We start from the raw sequence: 23,547 nt of genomic DNA, 5'->3' as shown, positions 1-23,547 counted from the left end.
CCCGTAGAATAGTGGACAAACCCGACCCGATTCACCACCAACCACCAGTTTTAGAGAATCAGATTCATCGTTCTCTTCGGGATTTCCGTTCTTTACAAATATCAAAGGTCACATTCAGTCCCTGGTTTTCATTTTATTTTTCGTTTCATTTTCCCTCAATCGATGGAGAGCTTAGCCCTCCACTCTTTATCCACCACTTCCTTCTCACTTTCCTCCCGCACTTCCCTTCATCGCCGCTCTAAACCCATCACAAAATCATCCCAACCGTCCGTTTTCCCTTCATCTTCGATCCCCACCCTCCGAACTCCGGTCAACCCCATCTCATTCGATGCACTGCCCAATAGACCCAAGCCCCTCCTTTCACCAATCCGGGCGGCCGCTTCTCTAAACGCCAACGACCCACCGTCTCAAACGACAACCTCTCCTCCACTTCCCCAAGGAGCTAAGCTATTTCCTTTGTTTCTATCAGTTTCAATTGGTCTCATTGTTCGTTTCATCGTTCCCAAACCCATTGAAATAACACCACAGGCATGGCAGCTCCTCTCCATCTTTTTATCCACAATCGCCGGTTTAGTCTTGAGCCCTTTACCCGTCGGAGCGTGGGCTTTTATTGGCCTAACAACTTCAATTGTCACCAGGACGCTGCCGTTTGCATCCGCCTTCAGTGCCTTCACCAATGAAGTCATTTGGTTGATCGTCATTTCCTTCTTTTTCGCTCGCGGATTCGTTAAGACGGGGCTCGGTGATAGGATCGCTACTTATTTCGTCAAATGTTTGGGAAAAAGCACGTTGGGATTGTCTTATGGGCTCACTTTGAGTGAGGCCTTGATTGCGCCGGCGATGCCTAGTACTACGGCTAGAGCTGGTGGGGTTTTCTTGCCCATTATCAAGTCATTATCTCTGTCTGCTGGAAGCCGGCCGGGAGATTCGTCATCTAAGAAGCTTGGGAGTTATCTGATTCAATCGCAGTTTCAGGTTTGCCTTATTTCTAGTTTTTTAGTAATCATCACCTTCTTAGTTTATTATCTCAACGTTGTTAGTTCTAATATATGTGCGGGGTATAATTATTTTCATAATGTTAGATTCTTGAATTAGACATTTGGTATGCTGTTAGATTAATCTGGATTCTGGGTTTTAAATATAGTTAGCTATTTCAACTAGTGAATATCTTTAACTTAGTTTATTTTTTTTTTGTATTATTAGTTTGAATTTATGGGTGGGAATAATTAAACTTAATACTTAGATTCTGGAAGTAGGCTTTTGTTACTCATGTTGGATTAATCTGGATTCTGGGTTTAAAATAGTTATGCTCTTTGATTTCTGTATGTCATTTGAACTTGTATCTTTTGTTCCTCCTTGCATTAGTAGCTTTGGGTCTTTGACTTATGCATTACTCGTGGATTGTCTACGGCAGTCTGCTGGAAACTCTAGTGCTCTTTTCCTGACTGCTGCGGCTCAGAATTTGCTATGCCTAAAATTAGCAGAGGAGCTTGGGATTATTATTTCGAATCCTTGGGTTTCATGGTTCAAGGCTGCTAGTGTACCGGCACTTGTTTCTCTACTGCTTACTCCGCTTATTTTGTACAAGCTTTATCCTCCCGAGACCAAAGATACACCAGATGCCCCTGCAATGGCAGCAAAGAAACTAGAGAACATGGGTCCTGTCACGAGAAATGAATGGGTCATGATTGGAACAATGATTCTTGCAGTTACTCTATGGGTCTGCGGGTAAGTCATAAGTGGCAATTCATCATACGATTCACATTTCTTTCTATTTGTGCTGAGAAGTTTATGTCTTTGCATTTAATGTTTGTGTGCACGTGTAAATACCCCGTTACCCTTTATTGTTAAGCTGTGCACATGTGAATGTTAAAATGAGTATACCATCTTGAATTACTTTTGACGCATATTTTGAAAAAGGAACGTGATTACATATTTGATATATTAGTTGTCAGATATAAAACCTGGAAACCTAGACACCAAAAATAGATAGGAAGTTGTGGATGCGTCATCAATGAAGTTTAACTTCGATCAGTTGTGTACTATAATGTTTAGGAAATAGTTTGTTTTGATAAATGTAATTTGAAGTATTGAAGCACGGTTGTTCAGAAAATTAAGCAATCACTCATTTGCCCTTCTTTAGTTGATTTTAACATCAACATGTGAATAAGATTTTCACTTGTAACTTATTGCAAGTTGATATTATATTGCTCTCAATGGTTCAAGGCGATAGAAAACTTTCTTAGATTTTGACCCGTGTGCATGCATCCTTTAACATTTCTTTTACCATCTATAGACAATCTCCATCCGTGCTCATATGCTGCAAGTTTGTAGCTATAATTTTTGTGGTCTGAGGTTAGCTTCAGTAACATAATTTATTACTTTTTCTGACTTGTTGATCCTAAACCATATACAGAGAGAAATTCGGAATTCCAAGCGTTGTGGCTGCAATGATTGGTTTGTCAATACTCCTTTTGCTAGGCGTGCTCGACTGGAATGACTGCTTAAGTGAAAAATCAGCTTGGGATACATTGGCTTGGTTTGCTGTTTTGGTAGGCATGGCAGGCCAATTGACAAACCTAGGGATAGTGAGCTGGATGTCTGGTTGTGTAGCTAAGTTCCTTCAATCTTTCTCTTTGAGCTGGCCGGCTGCATTCGGTGTTCTTCAGGCATCTTACTTTTTTATCCATTACCTATTTGCAAGCCAAACCGGTCATGTAGGTGCATTATACTCTGCTTTTCTTGCCATGCACTTGGCAGCCGGAGTGCCGGGTATATTAGCGGCACTGGCTCTTGCTTACAACACCAATCTTTTTGGTGCCATAACACACATTATAGCAGTGGTCAGGCCGCTGTCTACTATGGAGGTGAGAGTGTCTCTTTTTTCTTCACTTTATTTTGTATACACCTGCATATGAGGCCGTCTTTTATCTGCAATTGTTAATAGGATTTGCATCGGATAACTGATGAATTCTTTTGGTATTTCTTTTTGACAGCCGGATATGTAGACCTACCGGATGTATTCAAAATAGGATTTGTAATGGCTTTTATTAATGCCATTGTCTGGGTTGTGGTTGGAAGCTTCTGGTGGAAAATTTTGGGTCTCTTCTGATTTAATTACCCTCTGACTGTGAGTGCCATCCTTCCCTGTTGTAAGCTCAATTTGAATTTACTTCCATAGAAACCTTTCACAGCGACCTATTTTAACTGTTGATTAAATATTTCATTCGATTCAAATCGATATATCTCCCATGTGATTCAGACACGTTCGATTCTCTCTCTTAACAACCCACTTATAGCAATGGGTAAATACACAAATAGGGTCTAACTCTCCTCCCTCATACGAGTCTGATCTTTTAAAACTATCAAATAAATATTTAAATTTTCAAATTTACCCTCAGTCTTTAAAACTTGTCAATTTGACCCCTGCTATTTTTCATTTTACTCCCAACCAGCTTACAAACCTCAATTTTATGATATTTAGCCTTAAAAATCATTAGGAGTATTTGCTTCACAAAATGTAATATTAACTCTAAAAGTAAAATGTTATATTGATCATTACTTTTAAAATGATAACAGAGTATAATTTGAGTAACTTGTCATTGAAAGAACAAAATCTAAATTCAATGACCAAGTTAATAAAGTAGGCAAATCCATGACTAATACGGACAACTAAAAAGACTTGGGGTACCAAAATGGGCCAAATTGTCAAGTTTAAAAGTGTGAGAATAGGGATTGCCATGGATCATGTCAGGTCTAGGTTTTGGTCCATTCGAGCTCGATCCGAGCATAATACATTTCCTTCCACCTATCACCCGATTCGATCGAATTTATAGAAAAATTCGACTCAATTTTTAAGGTAAAAACTTGACTTGACTCCATGCGACCTGAGCCAATATATATACTCATTTTATTAGGTAAAATATGAACTTAATTAAAAAATTACAGAAAGAGAGATATTATATCAGTTGTTCTTAAATATATTTTTCACTTTAAATTTCAACCGACTTGACTAGATCCGAACAATTTTTTTAAAAAAAAATCAATCGTATAAAATTAAATGTCAAGCTGTCGGGTTCATATACTTAGTCAAGAATAATTTTCAAAAACCACATTTCCTTGTTTGCGCATGAAGTACAGATCCCTAGACATACCCCTATTTAATTAGGGTTTAGAAATGTCAACAACAACCTCTAAAACGTTACATCATGTATTTAGACTAACAATGTATTTTGGTAGTAAACAAGCAAGGCAACAACGATGAATTGACTGTTCAAGCTCCGAAGAAGTCAATAGGTTACAATTAATGCAAGTCCTGTTGCATTTTAAACGTGAAATTATATCAGTCAATCATTGACAGTAGAACCGACCTCCGTGGGCATCCCAATGGTGTCTATGGCTTTCCTTTTGGTGGTGGTTATCATGTTCCGGCAGATGATACATGGATCTCAAGAACCGGCGTGCCATTTTAACGACTTAGCCGCCCTCAAAGGTTTCTCCAAGAGTTTAGAATCGGATATTGGCGGGTGGAACTGGAACAGCTCCAACTGCTGCTCCTTTACAGGCATCACCTGTGACCCTTCCTCTGCATCAAATGAAAGAGTAGTCCGGTTGGAGCTTGGGAACACAAGACTTACAGGGACATTATCTGACGCTTTGGTCAGATTGGGGCAACTCAGAATCCTGAACCTCTCTCATAATTCTCTCCACGGTACTATTCCTACGAACCTGTATCATTTTTGGAACCTGGAAATCCTTGACTTGAGAAACAATTATTTCGTCGGTTCATTTCCTTCTGTAATTCGTTTACCATCACTCAAGTATCTCGATCTCTCCAAGAATTCTTTCTCGAGTTTCCCTGGTAAACAATTCTGTCAAACTTCATCTCGTATTCGCTATCTTAATCTTGCAAATAACTTGTTCAGAGAAGCTTCCTTACGTTTGGATAACTGTACTTCATTGTGTTTTGTTTTCCTTAATGGAAATGGTCTGTCTGGATCTTTCCTGGAGAGCTTGTTCCTGCTGCAACATCTCAGAGTACTTCACCTTCAACAAAATATGTTTTCAGGGCCTCTGAGTTACGGAATCAGTAGCCTTTCTAACCTTGTTGAACTCGACATCTCCTCAAATGGCTTCGATGGAAGTCTTCCGGATGTTTTCGGGAGACTGAGAAAGCTAGAATCGTTCTCTGCCAGCTCAAATAGATTAACTGGATTATTGCCTGTTTCTTTAGTGAATTCTGCTTCACTTTCCAGGATTGATCTGCACAACAACAGCCTATCTGGTCCAATCCGATTAAATTGTTCAGCAATGACCCGAGTCAACTGGCTCAGTTTTTCATTTAACAAGTTTCAGGGGCCAGTTCCTGCTAGTCTTTCCTCATGCCGGAACTTAAGAAATCTGGATCTTACACACAACAAACTTGGTGGTGTAGTTCCATTCCAGTTTAAAAATCTGCAGGCACTACAGTTCCTCTCTTTGGCTAATACCAGCATCAATAATATATCCACAGCACTTGAGATACTACAACACTGCAAAAGATTGAAAATATTGGCCCTTGGTTTGAACTTTTACCAGGAGGAAATGCCTAGCAACGTGAATCTGCAATTCCCAAGGCTCAAGGCACTTATTATTCCATTTTGTTACCTAAGAGGTTCTCTTCCAATTTGGTTGAGTAATTGCAAAATGTTGCAAATGCTGGATCTGTCATTGAATTCATTGGGAGGTTCCATTCCTTGTTGGGTAGGCAAGTTCAAATATCTCTTTTACTTGGACTTGTCTAACAATTCCTTTTCCGGGGAGATACCGGAAAGTTTAACAGGGCTAGAAAACCTTGTCCACACTACAGCTCTACTCAAAGAATCATCTGAACACTTCTCACTGGTAAAAAGCACCGAGCAAGGTAAGCGTCGCTTGAGATATAAGGATATGTGGAGCTTCCAGCCGACGATCGACTTAAGTTGGAATAAGTTAAGTGGACCAATATGGCCAAGCTTCGGAAACTTGAAAAATCTTCATGTTCTGATATTGAAAGAGAACAACCTTTCAGGAACCATTCCAGGTAGTCTGTCAGGGATGACAAACTTGGAAGTATTGGATTTGTCTCATAACAGTCTCTCTGGTGAAATACCTGCTTCACTGGTCCATCTCAGCTTCTTGTCAATGTTGAGTGTATCATACAATAGGCTTCATGGGGATATACCTTCTGGAGGTCAGTTTTTGACATTTCCTGAATCAAGTTTTGAAGGGAACCACGCTCTATGCTCTACCATACTCAGACCTTGTCTGCCAAAACAGATTCCTCCACTTGTTGTGTCCCCAGCTGAAAATATGAAGATTGTGGGTTGGAATTTTGGCATTGGAGCTGCATTTGGCTTCATTCTCATCGTCTTCTTTTGCTTCAAATCAGGCTGGGTGCATCCCAGACGATGACAACCATATTTCAAGACGAAAATAGCTACTAAAACTAAAGTGTTTGCTAGTGCAAAGCATATTTTCAAAGAAGTAGTTTTAGGATTCTTAAAATAGAATTTGTGTTTTAGTTTATATATATTAACATTTAATATTATCAAATTGTATAACTACATTTTATTTTAGATAATATAAAACTTTTAAATTAGAAAACCAATTTTATTTTCTATTTTGGATGAAACCAGGGTATCAATCACCGGTCCAAAAAGTATTCTCTGAAAAGTGATCAACTTATTAGAAAATACACTATTATCTTTACATATGATACCAACTACAATTAAAGCAATGTCTATCACCATTACACAACAAACTTAGTTAACTATTAATATGTTTCTAATTAAGTTTAGTTTCAAAAATTCAAGTGACATTGGATAATTAGGAAATAGATAAAAAAAAATAAGATTTAAAGGTTTCTAAGAATTTTTCAGAGAAAGACGCAAGGTTTTAAGAAGAGAAAAACTTCATTCAAAATTCAGATAATTTATCCTTAGCTTAGTTACACGTTTTATTTGTTTACATTGTACCTTCCCCTAACCGAATTGCCAGACAATACTATTAAATCTAATCAATCGATTCCTTTATAGGTGCCGTTGGCATGACTCTTTCCTCAGATTGGGCTAGGTTTCCCATTCGGCCTCTAGGTGGCCTTACTCTTCATCAATTCTCCTGTGCCTTTCACGTTCTCCATTTCCACATTTTTCGTTCTCCTTTGTATTCCCAATTTTCCAAATCGAAATCCTTTACCCAATTTCCAATTTCCCTAATTCTCCCTTGTCTTTTCCGATTGTTTCTACATCTATGCTTCTCGTGACAATACCCCCTCTATGAGAGGATACTTGTCCCCAAGGATTGAACTGTGGAAACTGAGTACGAAGAACTAGGTATTCGTCCCAAGTGTCGTGCGTCTCGTCGAGATTCATCCACCAAAATAAAAGTTGCATTACTGGGCGATTTTGTTGTTTCATGATTCTTTTGCGCAAAGCCATCAAGGGTTGAACCTTAATTACTTGGCCATCATTAGCAACCACTGGTGGTTTGATGGAAACCAATGATTTATCCCCAAGCTTCTTCTTTAGAAAACTCACGTGGAAGACCAGATGTATTCGAGAGTTGGTAGGTAACTCCAATTTGCAAGCAACATTTCCAATTTAGGCCAAAATTTTTGCAAGGACCGTAGTACCTTGCTGCTAATTTGAGGTTTTTCTTATGGCCAGGGAAGATTGGTGATATGGCTGCAACTTTAGTAAACTTCACCAACTGCAAATTGTCTCACTTCTTCTTTTATCCGCTTGCTGTTTCATTCTATTATGAACTAGGTGTAACTGTTCTTTAATTATTTTTCGTAATTGCTATGTCATGAAGTAATTTATTCACTCTGTGCACAATTGATTCGTTTTTTCACTGCATTGTTGAGGGTTTGTAGCCATATAATGCTTCAAAAGATGTTAGTTTCAAAGTCGTGTGGCAGTTTGTACTATACCACCACTCTGTTTGTGGCAGCCACTTGGCCCACTGAGTAGGTTTAAGAAAACATTGGCCTCGTAAGTATTGCTCGAGATACTAGTTAACACGCTCGGTCTGCCTATCTGTTTCAAGATGATAGGCGGTGCTGAAAAGTGTCTCGGTCCCTATCTATTTCATCAATTCTTTCCAAAATATGCTGGTGAATGTTTTGTCCCGATCTGATATAGCCATTCTAGGTTGCCCGTATAGCTTATAAACTTGATCCATGTAAAGTCTAGCGACATCAACAACTGAGTAAGGGTGAGATAGGGCGAGGAAGTGAGCATATTTAGTGAATTTATCAACTATCACTAAGATACAATCCTTCTTCATCGAAGTAGGCAAACCCTCTATAAAATCCATCGTAATTATATGCCATGCTTGCTCGGGAACTAGAAGAGGTTACAACAGCCCCGATTTTGAAACATGTTCAATCTTTGTACGTTGGCAGGCCTCACAGTATAGGACATATTTTGTGACCATTTTATTTAGTCCATACTAATAGAAATAAGATTTTAGTCGCTGGTAGGTTTCTTGAACACCAGAATGACCTTCTTGAAGAGAATAGTGTAATGTCTTCAAAAGTTGCAGCCTTAAATTTCTAATGGAACCAGTAAAAGCTTTGCCCTTGTATCTCAGAATTCCTTTACAAAATGTCTAACTGTCACTAGCATTCTTTGTAATACTCAGGGAACTGATCCATGTCTTTGCTAATTCATTATCCTTATAACTGTCCTCGACCTCTAGAAGCCAACTGAGGGTTATTGTAGTCACCCTAATTTTCTGAAACCGACCTTGTTCCTCCTCGCGTCTTGATAGAGCATCAGCCACGACATTGCTTTTACTTTTTCCTGTTTTGGATTGTATAATTCAGACCTAATAATTTAGTCAAACCTCTCTTTTGAATTGTTGTTGTGAGTTTCTACTCAAGTAAGTACTTGAGAGGTTCATGATCTATTTTAATCATGAATGGAGCTCCTTCAGGGGTAGTGATGCCATTTAGAAACAACCAACAATATGATAAGATATTTCCTATCGTAAATTGAGAGTTCAACGTGCCTCGGACTAAGTGCTTTGCTAAGAAAAACAATCATATGCCCTTATAGGGATAACACCACACCAATCCCAGATGAGCTCACATCCGTTTCAAGATAGAACGTTTTAGTAAAATATGAAAGTGCTAACACCGGTGCACAACACGTGGCTGATTTAAGGTGTTCAAAAGCATATCAAGCCTTCGAAGACCATACGAACCTCTTTTTTAACATTTGTGTTGGAGGTCTACTTAACTCACCGTAACTTCTCATGAACTACCTATAGTAACCGGTTAAGCCCAAGAAACCCTTCAGTGCCTTTAAGTTTGTTGGTAAGGCCATTATTTCATAGTAGCTATCTTAGAAGGATCCGTTGACACCTTTTAGGTGAAATGATATGGCCATGGTACTCTACATGAGGTTGACCAAAGAAGCATTTAGACTTCTTAACAAATAATTAATGATCATTTAGGAGTTATAAGACCGCTCGTAAATGATATACGAGGGATGCCATAGTGTGACTGTACACTAAAATATCATCAAAAAAACACAAGAATAAATTTTTAAAGGTAAGGGTTAAATAAATCGTTCATTACATAATGGAATGATACCGAGGCATTTGTTAGGCTGAAAGACATTGCCTTAAATTCAAAGTGGTCGTGATGTGTTCGGAAAGTCATCTTGTACACATTCTTTGACTTAATCCAAATATGTCAATACCTTGAGCGCAAGTCTATCTTCGAAAAAATACATCCTCGTGAAGTTCATCCAGAAGGTCCTCCACAATCGGAATAGGAAAATTGTTTTTAATGGTCTGCTGATTGAGTTGTCAATAATCTACACAAAATCTCTACATTCCGTCTTTCTTCTTAACTAGTAAATAGGGAGAGGCAAAGAGGCTCTTCCTCGGTTGAATAATTAAGGTTGCGAGCATCTTTTTAATCTGTTTTTCAACTTCAGTCTTTTGATGATGAGCAAAATGGTAAGACTGTAAGTTGACAGGAGGAGTATCTAGGTTGAGAATAATTGGGTGATCACGGGTTCGTTGAGGTGGCAACCCTTGAGGTTCCTAAAAGATATAACTTTACTAGTCTAAGAAGGGATGCAAGACTGCAGGCACGAAAGTTTCCACCTTTTCAACTGTCAAAAAATATAACTTGCCTACCAAATCAGGGTTTTTAGCAGCCAACTTTTGAATTCTTTCACCTGTCATGCATTTGAGAAGTGTAGGGTTATTTTGGCCTTTTATTATAATGTATTGTCCTTCCTTTTCAAAACCCAAAGTTATTTTATTGAAGTCCATCAATATTGGATTGAATTGACGCATCCAGTGATCCCAAGCACCATGTCACTACATCCAACCTGTAAAACTTGAAAATCATAGTGAAAAAGTGTCCATGCATTGACCAACATAATTGTTTGGACTTGACTGAGCTGAATAATTGTTCACCATTAGCTATGGTCATGGCCATAGAATTAGTAGTGACCACCTATGTTCCTGCTTTAGCCCACTTGGTGTTAAGAAGCTGTGGGTGCTACCACTATCAATAAAGATGGTTAGTGGTTTACCTTTAATCAATCCTCGAATATGTAAGATATTTTTACTCACATTTTCTGGGATTGCGTCTATAGAAATTTCTAGATTTTCTTCTATTGGGATTGGTGTGTCATTCGTGTCGGTTTGAATGTTACCCTTATTATCATGGTAATTCATCTCTTCTATCAAATAAATCTGTCGAACCTTACATTGGTGACGAGGGGTGAATTTGTCTCCACATCGAAAGTACAAGTTATTTTCTTTGCGATATTCAACCAGGGTATTTCTATTTTGTTGTGGCTGTAAGGTTTTAGTAGGGTTTATGGTTTAGGGTGGTCTAACATAAGTTGGTTGGGTTGGGTAGGGTGGGTTACTTCGAAAGGTGGGTTTTTGTCTCTTATTCTCAAATTCCACTAAGATTTCATACAATTTAGCTTGCTTACAAGCTTCATCCACCTTTCTTGGGCCCATGGCTTTAACCCTATGCTTTAGCTCATCCTTTAGTCCACTACTGAACATCGACACAAAAATTTCTTCACTCAAGGGGTTTTGCATCAGCATGTAGGGTTTTAATTCTTCAAACTTTTCTTATTATTCTTTCATCGATCCTTGTTGTGTTAACTTGTTGAACTCCTCCACTATGTCTGGAAATGTTCAGTCGTTGAATCGGTGACACATGTCACCCTCGAACTCATGCCAATGTATACGTTGTTTTTGCATTATGTAACCATCGAACCAAGTCTAGGCGTTGCCCATTAAATGCATAGCAATCATCTCTAGTCTTTGTTCTTTAGGAACCCCAAATAACTGAAACAATTTCTAGCATTTTTGCAACTAGCCCCTTGGATCCGTGCCATCAAAAGTTTGGAGCTCAATTTTTGGTCTTCGATATGAGAATCCTGAGTTCCCATAAGATCGCCCTAAACCTTTTCTTTCCTCTACAAACTCCTCACGAGCTGTTTTAACTTCACTGCTATTTTATTCTTGGTTTCCCAACTTAAGGTGTTGATTCAGTGAAAGGTCAGAGGGTTTAGGTTGAAGAATACCTAGTTCATCGGTATGATATGAAAATCTAGACTTGTCATTGACCATAGTCACCTGGACTGGCTTCTTTCCATCTGTTTTTTTGTAGGAGTGGCAGTCTTCTCCAGGTCATTATCACCTTCTTGCTCATCCTTTTTTCCTGTCAAGATCCATAGGATTTGTTCCACTACCCCTGGTTCGTTGCCATCCTTGACTCTAGAATGCTACTGGGGTTGTTCTGTGTCTTCCACCATTTAGGGGGCTCGGATACATCAGTTTCTTCTTTCGCCAGTTTGGTCAAGTCTTCGATTTGCTTCTAAAACGCAGCAAGGTCAGCAGAATCATCCATTGATTGATTCTTTTTTGTTTACCCTGCTTGGATTTTACTAGGAGTTTCATCTCTGATGCTAAGTTGTAATGGTTTCTAATAATTTTTTATAGATAATTAGGAGAAGAGAAAGAAGTAAGGTTTTCAGACGAGAATAACTTCATTCTACTGGTGTGACTCTTTCTTGAAATTTTAAACTTTTATTTGTATTCAAATGGTGGAACATTTAAATAAAATTAAATATAGAAATTCAAACTCAAATTGAAAATAAAAACTTAATATTTACATAAATACAATAAAATATGTTTACAAAAACTGATAAGAGCATATGTGATTTAAACATTTAATTACATGCCAAACAAATTCAATACAACAAAATAACATATTACTTAAATCGTTTCTGATATGATCTTCGGTAGAGATATGCTGTCTTGACTTGTCATAGCTTTGTTCTTTCGGCTTCTTTGAACCTACGTGTGAAACACTCACACGCTAAGTCTTTGACATAGTGAGGAATAAAATGCATAAATAAAAATTAAAACATTTAATCTTATTCTTAGCTTTTATATAAAAGAAATCATAGAATAAAGAAGCTATAGTACATTTCATTAACAAACACATATATTATCATGCACTGTTCATTCATGTTATTTCTTTTAATAGCCTATGGTACATCACTGAGAACTCAAGGTATGTGAGTGCATTGAGGTTGTGCACTGGGTTGCAGTCGAAACTGCCACATAAAATTGTACCGAAGTGTCGCATAGAATATGCACCGAAGTGCCACATAGAAATATCCCGAAGGATCGCATATATATGTCTCGAAGGACCACGTAGAATTGTCCCGAAGGACTGCGTAGAACCCTCGACTCTTGGCATGCCAATTATATATTTTGCACTCATATCACATACTTGTGGGCTTTACCATTTATACCATTTCTCATAGCATATATCACATATTCATATAATCACATAAATCAATAACACAAAGTATGAAATATAAACAATGCATGTACACGTAGTAATGGAATCAAAACCATAGTTATACTCGTGTAAACATGTATTCAAAACATTTAATAAACTTTCAAAATATTGTTTTCCATCAAAACATTGGAAATAGACTCATCGCAAGTCTTCTTTCCATATAACCATATATTATAGTAGTATGCACTCACCTTTTTGCCTCACTTAGTCAAAGCAAAACCCTTATCACTCTTGGTCGATATCTTATGCCGTCGAATCATCTGAAACTCGCCTTCGTTTAATATCTACACAATAATACGATCGAGATGAATATCAAGGTTCATATTACTATTAATCCATCATCAATAACTTAAGATAAACGAAACACCTAATTCATAATTTCAATATGAATAATATCGGTACCCTAGGCCCAGTACCGATACTTCCTCACTATGATATCGATACTATTCTTCAGTATCGAAACCCAATCTACATTCTGGAATTCGTCTCCCAAAAATGGCACTGATACTTGTCCATTAGTATCGATACTACCTTAGTATCGATGCTACTCATTCAGTATCGATACCCTTAGTATCGAAGCTACTCATTCAGTATCGATACTATTCTAGTGATTCTTACCATTTCATCTTATAGTAACGATACTGTTATTCCAGTATCGATACTCAAACCCATAATTCACCTATTTTTGCTTTGAAGTATCAATACTGTTAATCCAATACCGATACCCATGCCCAGAAATGACCTATTTCAACTCGAAAATTGACCAAAACTTACCTAAATCTCCCACTTTATTCTCCTTTTAGGCCTTTAAACTAAACAACTTTTATTAAAACCAACTTATATGACTTTAACACTCCTTAACATCCAAAATCCCACTAAATCATTTGAAACTAAAAATCATCATAATTATTCAACATTGTTCTTAATCATTTCTAACATTTAAACTTCTTATTCTAACTGATGACAAGTCAAATTTATCTTCAAAATTCATTTACTCATCATTTCTCTAAAAAACCCTCTTTACTCAATCACCAATAACTTATCAATCTTTTAGTTTCTATTTATCTTTAAGCTTTCTCAAGCTTCCCTAATACTCTAATAATCAAACCCAAATCTAAATTACAAGAAATAACTAACTGAAATATTTCTTACTTTAGCCAAGAACTAACGGTGGAGAGGAGGAAGAAAATATGAATAAAGAGAATTCTAGATTCCTTTCTTCTTCTCCACGTGTATATAATACACCACTAAGGAATTTTAATTTAATTTCTTGTTTAAAGACCATTATGCTCTTCTTTCTTTCAATATTTGTTAATCAAACCTACACCAATAATTTCCCATTAACTCCCTAAACTTTTTAATTTATCTAATTTAATCAGGAAGTTTTAAAATCTTACACTTTAGTCACTAACCCGATGTTTGGGATGTTACAAATCTCCCCCTTAAGAAAATTCGTCCCCGAATTTTCACTGCACAAAGAGATGGGGAAATTGTCTACGCATATCATCTTTACATTCCCATGTTGCTTCATCTACTTTGTGATTCCTCCACAAAACTTTGACTAATGGAATTGTTTTATTCCTTGGTTGTTTAACTTTATATGCCAAAATCTACACCGATTCTTCCTCGTAGGTCAGGTCAGGTTGAACTTCTACCTCTTCCGGCGTCATGATATGAGAATGATCAGATTGATATCTTCTAAGCATGAAAATATGGAAAACATTATGAATCTTCTCCATTTCCGGTGGTAAAGCTATCTGATATGCCACTGATCCCACTCTTTTAACAATCTCATACGGACCAATAAATTTGGGGCTAAGTTTTCCTTTCAGGCCAAAACGTAACACCTTCTTCCAAGGAGATACTTTCAGAAATATTTTATCTCCAACATCGAACTCAATCTCTTTTCTCTTTAAATCCGCATATGACTTCTGTTTATCGGCTGCCATTTTGAGATTATGCTAAATCACTTGAACTTTCTCTTCTACCTCCTTGATCAAGTCAGGACCAAGAACGTCATGATCCTTAAGCTCGTACCAATTCAATGGCGTACGACACTTCCTCCCTTATAAAGCTTCATAAGGAGCCATCTTAATACTCAACTAGCATATATTGTTATAAGCAAACTCTGTGAGTGGCAAATACTTCTCCCAAGATCCTTTGAACTCGATAAAACATTCCTTTAACATATCTTCCAGGATTTGGATAGTTCGCTCAGACTGTGCATCTATCTGAGGGTGAAAAGTTATACTAAAGTTCAATCGAGTCCTTAAAGCTCCATACAAAGTTTTCCAAAATCTTGAAGTGAATCGTGAATCTTTGTCTGAAACTATCAAAATAGGCACACCATGAAGTTGAACAATCTCTTTAATGTACAATTCAACATACTTGTCCATAGAGAAATAAGTTTGGACTGGAATAAAATGTGCTGACTTGGTCAATCGATTAGTTATCACCCAAATTGAGTCTCTTTTGTTCAGAGTCAAAGGTAACCCCTTTACAAAATCCATAGTAACATTCTCCCATTTACACTGAGGAATAGAGATTGGTTACAATAATCCCGACGGAACCTGATGTTCAGCTTTTACTTATTGACACGTCAAACACTTGGACACAAATTCTGTGATATTTCTTTTCATTCCTGGCCACCAATAACGACTTTTAAGATCCATATACATCTTGTTTCTGCATGGGTGCATAGTCAACAGACTAGAATGTGCTTCCGACAACAAGTCATTCTTCAACTCCTCATCGTCTAGAATAACAAACCTTTCACGATAATACAGATTACCATCGAGTTTAACTTCAAAATCCTTATTCCCTTCATTTTCACTTGCTTCATTCTTTTCAAATATTTCTCATCTTTACCTTCTAAATCTTTAACTCGATCCAACAACGTTGGCTTAAGCTTTAACTCCGCAAGTAATGCACTATCTCCACTCAATGAAAATCTTGCATCTAAGGCTCGCAAAGCTGAAAACATCTTCCGACTTAAAGCATCAACCACCACATTTGCTTTCCCGGGGTGAAAATCAATTATCACATCATAATCCTTAAGAAGTTCAATCCATATTCGCTATCTCAAGTTACGCTCTTTTTGAGTCATCAAATACTTCAAACTCTTATGATTCGTATAGAGGTAGCAACACTCTCCATATAAGTAATGACACCATATCTTCAGAGCGAGCACTACTGAAACTAATTCTAGATCATGCGTCGGATAGTTTTTCTCATGCAGTTTCAATTGCCTCGATGCACTTGCCACCACTTTACCTTCTTGCATAAAAAACATCTGAAACCATTATGGGATATATCACTGTAAACCACATAATCCTTGCCAGATTTTGGTTGGACCAATACCAGAGCTTCCATCAAAATTCTCTTCAACTCTTCAAAACTCTTTTAAAATTCAGGGGTCCAAGCAAAATATACATCTTTCCTTATCAACTTAGTCAAAGGAAAAACTATCATCGAAAAGTTCTTGACGAACATTCGATAATAACCTGCAAGACCTAAGAAACTTCGAACTTTTGACACATTCTTTAGAATTTCCCAATCTTAAATAGCTTTTATCTTCTGAGGATCTACCCGAATTTCCTCTGTAGATACCACATGTCTAAGAAATGCCACCTCAGTTAACCAAAATTCATACTTAGACAGTTTGACATAAAGCTTCTTATCTCGTAGAGTTTGTAGAACTACTCTAAGATGTGCATATGCTCTTCACTGAACTTTGAATACACTAAGATATCGTCGATGAAGTTGACCATTGACTGATCAAGATAAGGTTGAAACACTCTATTCATGAGGTCCATAAATGCGAAAGGTGTATTAGTCAACCCAAACGTCATAACTACGAATTCATAATGACCATATCTCGTCCTAAAAGTTATCTTTGGAATGTCTCTTTCTTGAATCTTCAACTGATGATACCCATAACGCAAATCAATCTTGGAAAATACCGAAGCTGCTTTTAACTTATCAAACAAATCGTCAACTATTGGGACATGATACTTGTTCTTTATTGTCACCTTGTTGAGTTGTCGATAATCAATACAGAGACACATTGAACCACCTTTCTTCTTTACAAATAGCACTGGAGCTCCCCAAGGCGATGCACTAGGTCTGATGAATCCTTTATCCAATAACTCTTGCAACTGAGTTTTAATCTTACTTAGTTCGAGCCATTCGGTAAGGAGCCATTGAAATCGGTGTCGTTCCAGGCATTACCTCAATTTGAAACTCAACCTCTCTTTTTGGAGGTAATCCTGACAACTCTACTGGAAAAACATTTGGAAATTCTGGGACTGTCAGAATATCCTCTAGTCATCTCTCATTGACTCGAGTGTCAATCACATTGCCAATGAAAACTAGACATACTTGTAACAATAACTTCTTAGCTGATATCACTGATATTATATTAGCTAATCGATAAAATCTTTCACTGATCACAATCACTTCTAATCCATCAGGACTTATCAAAGTTACTCTATTCAATCTACAATCTACATTGACATGATAGTGATACAACCAATCCATTCCCAAGATTACTTCAAACTCGTCAAAGGGTAATTCTACCAGATTAGCAGGGAATTCAATTCTTTGAATCCTTATGGGACACCCTCGATACAACTGATTCACCCGAGCACTATGTCATAATGGGTTAGTCACTATCACATCGTTACTTATTGCTTCTAATTGGATTTTCAATTCTCTCACCAATTTGCTACTAATATATGAATAAGTTGATCCCAGATCTATAAAAACCAATACAAATTTATCAAATAATTGAAAAGTACCTGTAATGATCTCCGGATCATCACGATCTTTATTAGTCTTAATATTATAGACCAAAGTTGTTGAACACATCTCAGGTTGAGTGGACGACTCATACTGATTTCTTCATCGACCTCTTCCTCTACTCTCTAAGATACCATACCAGATCGCTTTGTTTGTGCAGGCTCTCCGATCATCAATGGACAATCCTGGATAAAATGTCCAATGTCCCCACATCTGAAAGATGCTTCGAAGACCACTCGATATATTCCAATATGATTCTTCTCACAATGTTGACACTACCTCAATTGACCTTGATTTGATCTTCCGGCTCCAAACCCTACTGATTAAGTCTGATTAGTTCTCATTGGATTTGATCCTCTTTCAGAGGATGCAACTGAATCGGATCTAGTCTGAGATCGAAAACCGGAATCTCTACCTCTCTTTGATGGTGCTGAGCTCGATGAAGCACCAACTCTCGTAGTCATTTGAGCTTTTTGCTCTCCAAACCTATCATTATGAGCTCTGTCGAGAGTTTTAGCACGATTGACCAGTTCTTGGAACGAGGACATATTCAAAACTATTAACAACTATTTCAACCTGGAACACAAGCCCTCTACAAACCAATCACATGCATCCTTTTCAGTCGGAACCAGTTCAATAACAAATCTTCTCACTTGTACTCATACACGGTGCGATTCCCTTGCTTCATGCTCATAAATTCATGTTTCATTTGTCTAATAAACTGATCACCAATATACTTGTTCTTGAACTCTTCTAGAAACAATAGGCACGCCACTTGATGGCTTGACATTCTCATGGTGACATTAGTCCACCATACCCGAGCTTACCCTCGTAGCAACGAGACTACTCCATCTAACTTCTCAACTTCTGAACAATGGAGACCCTCCAACATGATTTTTACATCATTTAGCCAAAGGTCTGCAGCAACAGGACCTTCCTCAGCTTTACCCTCGAACTCGGGTCCTCCTAACCCTTTAAATTCTTTTGCTACATTCATTTTAGGAGTTAAGGGAGCAGACAGTTGGAAACGTGTCATAATAGCATCCAACTTCCTGAAAAACACTCCTTGATCTTGTACAGACACTCCCTGAGGCGCCTGTTCTTCACCTTGCCTGGTCAAGACAAGTGAATTGCTACTACCCTTATGACCTTCATCTCCCGCTTTATTTCGAGAGCCCTCGTAGTCAGACATCTAATAAGAAATAACCATTTAACTCTATTAGCAATGACAACATATTCTTTACACTATCAGATCAGAAATTTTTCACTTTTTGTTGGCATGTATACTTTTTAAAACACAATTGACTTCGGTTTAAGCCTAAAATTGGCTAAACCATAACTTTGATACCATTAAATGTAACACCCCAACCTATATTCGACCCGGATATGAATTCGAGGTGTCACATTGACTTTTCAAATCATTGATTTCTGAAAATAGTTGAAAATTTAAACTTTTATTTGTATTCAAATGGTGAAACCCTTAAATAAAAATAAATATAGAATTTCAAACTCAATTTGAAAATAAAAACTTAATATTTACATAAATACAATAAAGTATGTTTACAAAAATTGATCAGAGCATATACAATTTAAACATTTAATTACATGCTAACAAAATTCAATACAACAAAATAACATATTGCTTAAATCGTTTCTGATCTGATCTTCGGTAGAGATATGTTGTCTTGACTTGTCCTAGCTTTGTTCTTCCGCGCTTCTTTGAGCCTACTTGTTAAACACTCACACGCTAAGTCTTTGGCTTAGTGAGGAATAAAATGCATAAATAAAACATTAAAATATTTAATCTTATTCTTAGCTTTTATATAAAAGAAATCATAGAATAAATAAGCTATATTACATTTCATTAACAAAATCTTGCATCTAAATCTTTAACTCGATCCAACAACGTTGGCTTAAGCTTTAACTTCGCAAGTAATGCACTATCTCCACTCAATGAAAATCTTGCATCTAAGGCTCGCAAAGCTGAAAACATCTTCCGACTTAAAGCATCAACAACCACATTTGTTTTCCCGGGGTGAAAATCAATTACCACATCATAATCCTTAAGAAGTTCAATCCATATTCGCTATCTCAAGTTATGCTCTTTGTGAGTCATCAGATACTTCAAACTCTTATGATTCGTATAGAGGTAGCAACACTCTCCATATAAGTAATGACACCATATCTTCAGAGCGAACACTACTGCAACTAATTCTAGATCATGCGTTGGATAGTTTTTCTCATACCACTTTACCTTCTTGCATAAAAAACATCTCAAACCATTATGGGATATATCACTGTAAACTACATAATCCTTGCCAGATTTTGGTTGGACCAATACCAGAGCTTCCATCAAAATTCTCTTCAACTCTTCAAAACTCTTTTAAAATTCAGGGGTCCAAGCAAAATATACATCTTTTCTTATCAACTTAGTCAAAGGAAAAACTATCATCGAAAAGTTATTGACGAACATTCGATAATAACCTACAAGACCTAAGAAACTTCGAACTTCTAACAAATTCTTTAGAATTTCCCAATCTTAAATAGCTTTTATCTTCTGAGGATCTACCCGAATTTCCTCTCTAGATACCACATGTCTAAGAAATACCACCTCAGTTAACCAAAACTCACACTTAGACAGTTTGATATAAAGCTTCTTATCTTGTAGAGTTTGTAGAACTACTCTAAGATGTTCATATGCTCTTCACTGGACTTTGAATACACCAAGATATCGTCGATGAAGATGACCAATGACTGATCAAGATAAGGTTGAAACACTCTATTCATGAGGTCCATAAACGTGGAAGGTGCATTAGTCAACCCAAACGTCATAACTACGAATTCATAATGACCATATCTCGTCCTAAAAGTTGTCTTTGGAATGTCTCTTTCTTGAATCTTCAACTGATGATACCCATAACACAAATCAATCTTGGAAAATACCGAAGCTCCTTTTAACTTATCAAACAAATCATCAATTATTGGGAGAGGATACTTGTTCTTTATTGTCACCTTGTTGAGTTGTCGATAATCAATACAGATACGCATTGAACCATCTTTCTTCTTTACAAATAACACTGAAGCTCCCCAAGGCGACGCACTAGGTGTGATGAATCCTTTATTCATTAACTCTTGCAACTGAGCTTTAATCTTACTTAGTTCTTTTGGAGCCATTCGGTAAGGAGCCATTGAAATCGGTGTCGTTCCAGGCATTACCTCAATTTGAAACTCAACCTCTCTTTCTGGAGGTAATCCTGACAACTCTACTGGAAAAACATTTGAAAATTCTAGGACTGTCAGAATATCCTCTAGTCATCTCTCCTTGACTCGAGTGTCAATCACATTGCCAATGAAAACTGGATATCCTTGTAACAATAACTTCTTAGCCGACATCACTGATATTACATTAGCTAATCGATAAAATCTTTCACTGATCACAATCACTTCTAATTCATCAGGACTTATCAAAGTTACTCTATTCAATCTACAGTCTACATTGACATGATAGTGATACAACCAATCCATTCCCAAGATTACTTCAAACTCGTCAAAAGGTAATTCCATTAGATTAGCAGGGAATTCAATTCTTTGAATCCTTATGGGACACCCTCGATACAACTGATTCACCCGAGCACTATGTCATAATGGGTTAGTCACTATCACATCGTTACTTATTGCTTCTAATTGGATTTTCAATTCTCTCACCAATTTGCTACTAATATATGAATAAGTTGATCCCAGATCTATAAAAACCAATACAAATTTATCAAATAATTGAAAAGTACCTGTAATGATCTCCGGATCATCACGATCTTTATTAGTCTTAATATTATAGACCAAAGTTGTTGAACGCATCTCAGGTTGAGTGGACGACTTATACTGATTTCTTCATCGACCTCTTCCTCTACTCTCTAAGATACCATACCAGATCGCTTTGTTTGTGCAGGCTCTCCGATCATCAATGGACAATCCCAGATAAAATGTCTAGTGTCCCCACATCTGAAACATGCTCCGAAGACCACTCGATATACTCCGACATGATTCTTCTCACAATGTTGACACTGCCTCAATTGACCTTGATTTAATCTTCCGGCTCCAAACCCTACTGATTGAGTCTGATTAGTTCTCATTGGATTTGATCCTCTTGTAGAGGATGCAATTGACTCGGATCTAGTCTGAGATCGAAAACCGGAATCTCTGCCTCTCTTTGATGGTGCTGAGCTCGATGAAGCACCAACTCTCGTAGTCATTTGAGCTTTTTTCTCTCCAAACTTATCATTATGAGCTCTGACGAGAACTTTAGCACGATTGACCACTTCTTGGAACGAGGACAGATTCAAAACTATTAACAACTCTTTCAGTCTGGAACACAAGCCCTCTACAAACCAATCACATGCATCATTTTCAGTCGGAACCAGTTCAACAACAAATCTTCGCACTTGTACTCATACACGGTGCGATTCCCTTGCTTCATGCTCATAAATTCATGTTTCATTTGTCTAATAAACTGATCACCAATATACTTGTTCTTGAACTCTTCTAGAAACAATAGCCACGTCACTTGATGGCTTGACATTCTCATGGTAAAATTAGTCCACCATACCCGAGCTTACCCTCGTAGCAACGAGACTAACTTCTCAACTTCTGAACAATGAAGACCCTCCAACATGATTTTTACATCATTAAGCCAAAGGTCCGTAGCAACAAGACCTTCCTCAGCTTCACCCTCGAACTCGGGTCCTCCTAACCCTTTAAATTCTTTTGCTAACGCGTCATAATAGTGTCAAACGTCCTGAAAACACTCCCTGAGACGCCTGTTCTTCACCTTGCCTGGTTAGGACAAGTGAATTGCTACTACCCTCATGACCTTCATCTCCCGCTTCATTTCGGGAGCCCTCGTAGTTAGACATCTAATAAGATATAACCATTTAACTCTATTAGTAATGACAACATATTCTTTACACTATCAGATCAGAAATTTTTCACTTTTTGTTAGCATGTATACTTTTTAAAACACAATTGACTTCGGTTTAAGCCTAAAATCGGCTAAACCATAACTTTGATACCATTAAATGCAACACCCCAACCTGTATTCGACCCGAATACGAATTCGAGGTGTCACATTGACTTTTCAAATCATTGACTTCTGAAAATAATTGAAAATTTAAACTTTTATTTGTATTCAAATGGCAAAACCCTTAAATAAAAATAAATATAGAAATTCAAACTCAATTTGAAAATAAAAACTTAATATTTACATAAATACAATAAATTATGTTTACAAAAACTGATCAGAGTATATACAATTTAAACATTTAATTACATGCTAACAAAATTCAATACAACAAAATAACATATTGCTTAAATCGTTTCTGAACTGATCTTTGGTAGAGATATGTTGTCTTGACTTGTCCTAGCTTTGTTCTTCCGCGCTTCTTTGAGCCTACGTGTTAAACACTCACACGCTAAATCTTTGGCTTAGTGAGAAATAAAATGCATAAATAAAACATTAAAATATTTAATCTTATTCTTAGCTTTTAAATAAAAGAAATCATAGAATAAATAAGCTATAATACATTTCATTAACAAAAACATATATTATAATGCACTGTTCATTCATGTTATTTCTTTTAATAGCCCATGGTACATCACTGAGAACTCAAGGTATGTGAGTACATTGAGATTGTGCACTGGGTTGCAGTTGAAACTATCACATAGAATTGAACCGAAGTGCCATGTAGAAATGTCCCGAAGGACCACATAGATATGTCTCAAAGGACCGCGTAGAAATGTCCCAAAGGACCGCGTAGAACCATCGACTATTGGCATGCCAATTATACATTTAGCTCTCATATCACATACTTTTG

General features: G+C 37.1%; 2 protein-coding genes and 1 long non-coding RNA gene across 3 annotated transcripts; all 3 read left to right on the top strand.

Annotated features, from left to right (window-relative positions):
- LOC120171756 (dicarboxylate transporter 2.1, chloroplastic-like) lies at window positions 1–3,153 on the top strand. The gene is given in 5 exon segments (XM_039179410.1): window positions 1–975; window positions 1,415–1,728; window positions 2,417–2,825; window positions 2,828–2,867; window positions 2,997–3,153. Coding segments are annotated over 5 exon segments (1,692 nt in total). The 5' UTR covers window positions 1–162; the 3' UTR covers window positions 3,113–3,153.
- A 1,106-nt stretch (window positions 3,154–4,259) lies between these two features.
- Window positions 4,260–6,451, top strand: LOC120171737 (phytosulfokine receptor 1-like). The gene has a single exon (XM_039179390.1). It carries the CDS (start codon window positions 4,387–4,389, stop codon window positions 6,430–6,432), a length of 2,046 nt encoding a protein of 681 aa, XP_039035321.1. The 5' UTR covers window positions 4,260–4,386; the 3' UTR covers window positions 6,433–6,451.
- A 620-nt stretch (window positions 6,452–7,071) lies between these two features.
- LOC120171742 lies at window positions 7,072–7,844 on the top strand. The gene is made up of 2 exons (XR_005520898.1): window positions 7,072–7,584; window positions 7,686–7,844. It is a non-coding gene; the product is annotated as an uncharacterized LOC120171742 (long non-coding RNA).
- The last annotated feature ends 15,703 nt before the right edge of the window (window positions 7,845–23,547 follow it).

This window comes from Hibiscus syriacus, unplaced genomic scaffold, assembly GCF_006381635.1.
Source record: "Hibiscus syriacus cultivar Baekdansim isolate YM2019G1 unplaced genomic scaffold, ASM638163v2 tig00111835_pilon, whole genome shotgun sequence".
NCBI lineage: Eukaryota > Viridiplantae > Streptophyta > Magnoliopsida > Malvales > Malvaceae > Hibiscus > Hibiscus syriacus.
The sequence above is the reverse complement of the archived record's forward strand: the minus strand, read 5'-3'. Positions and strand labels throughout refer to the sequence as shown.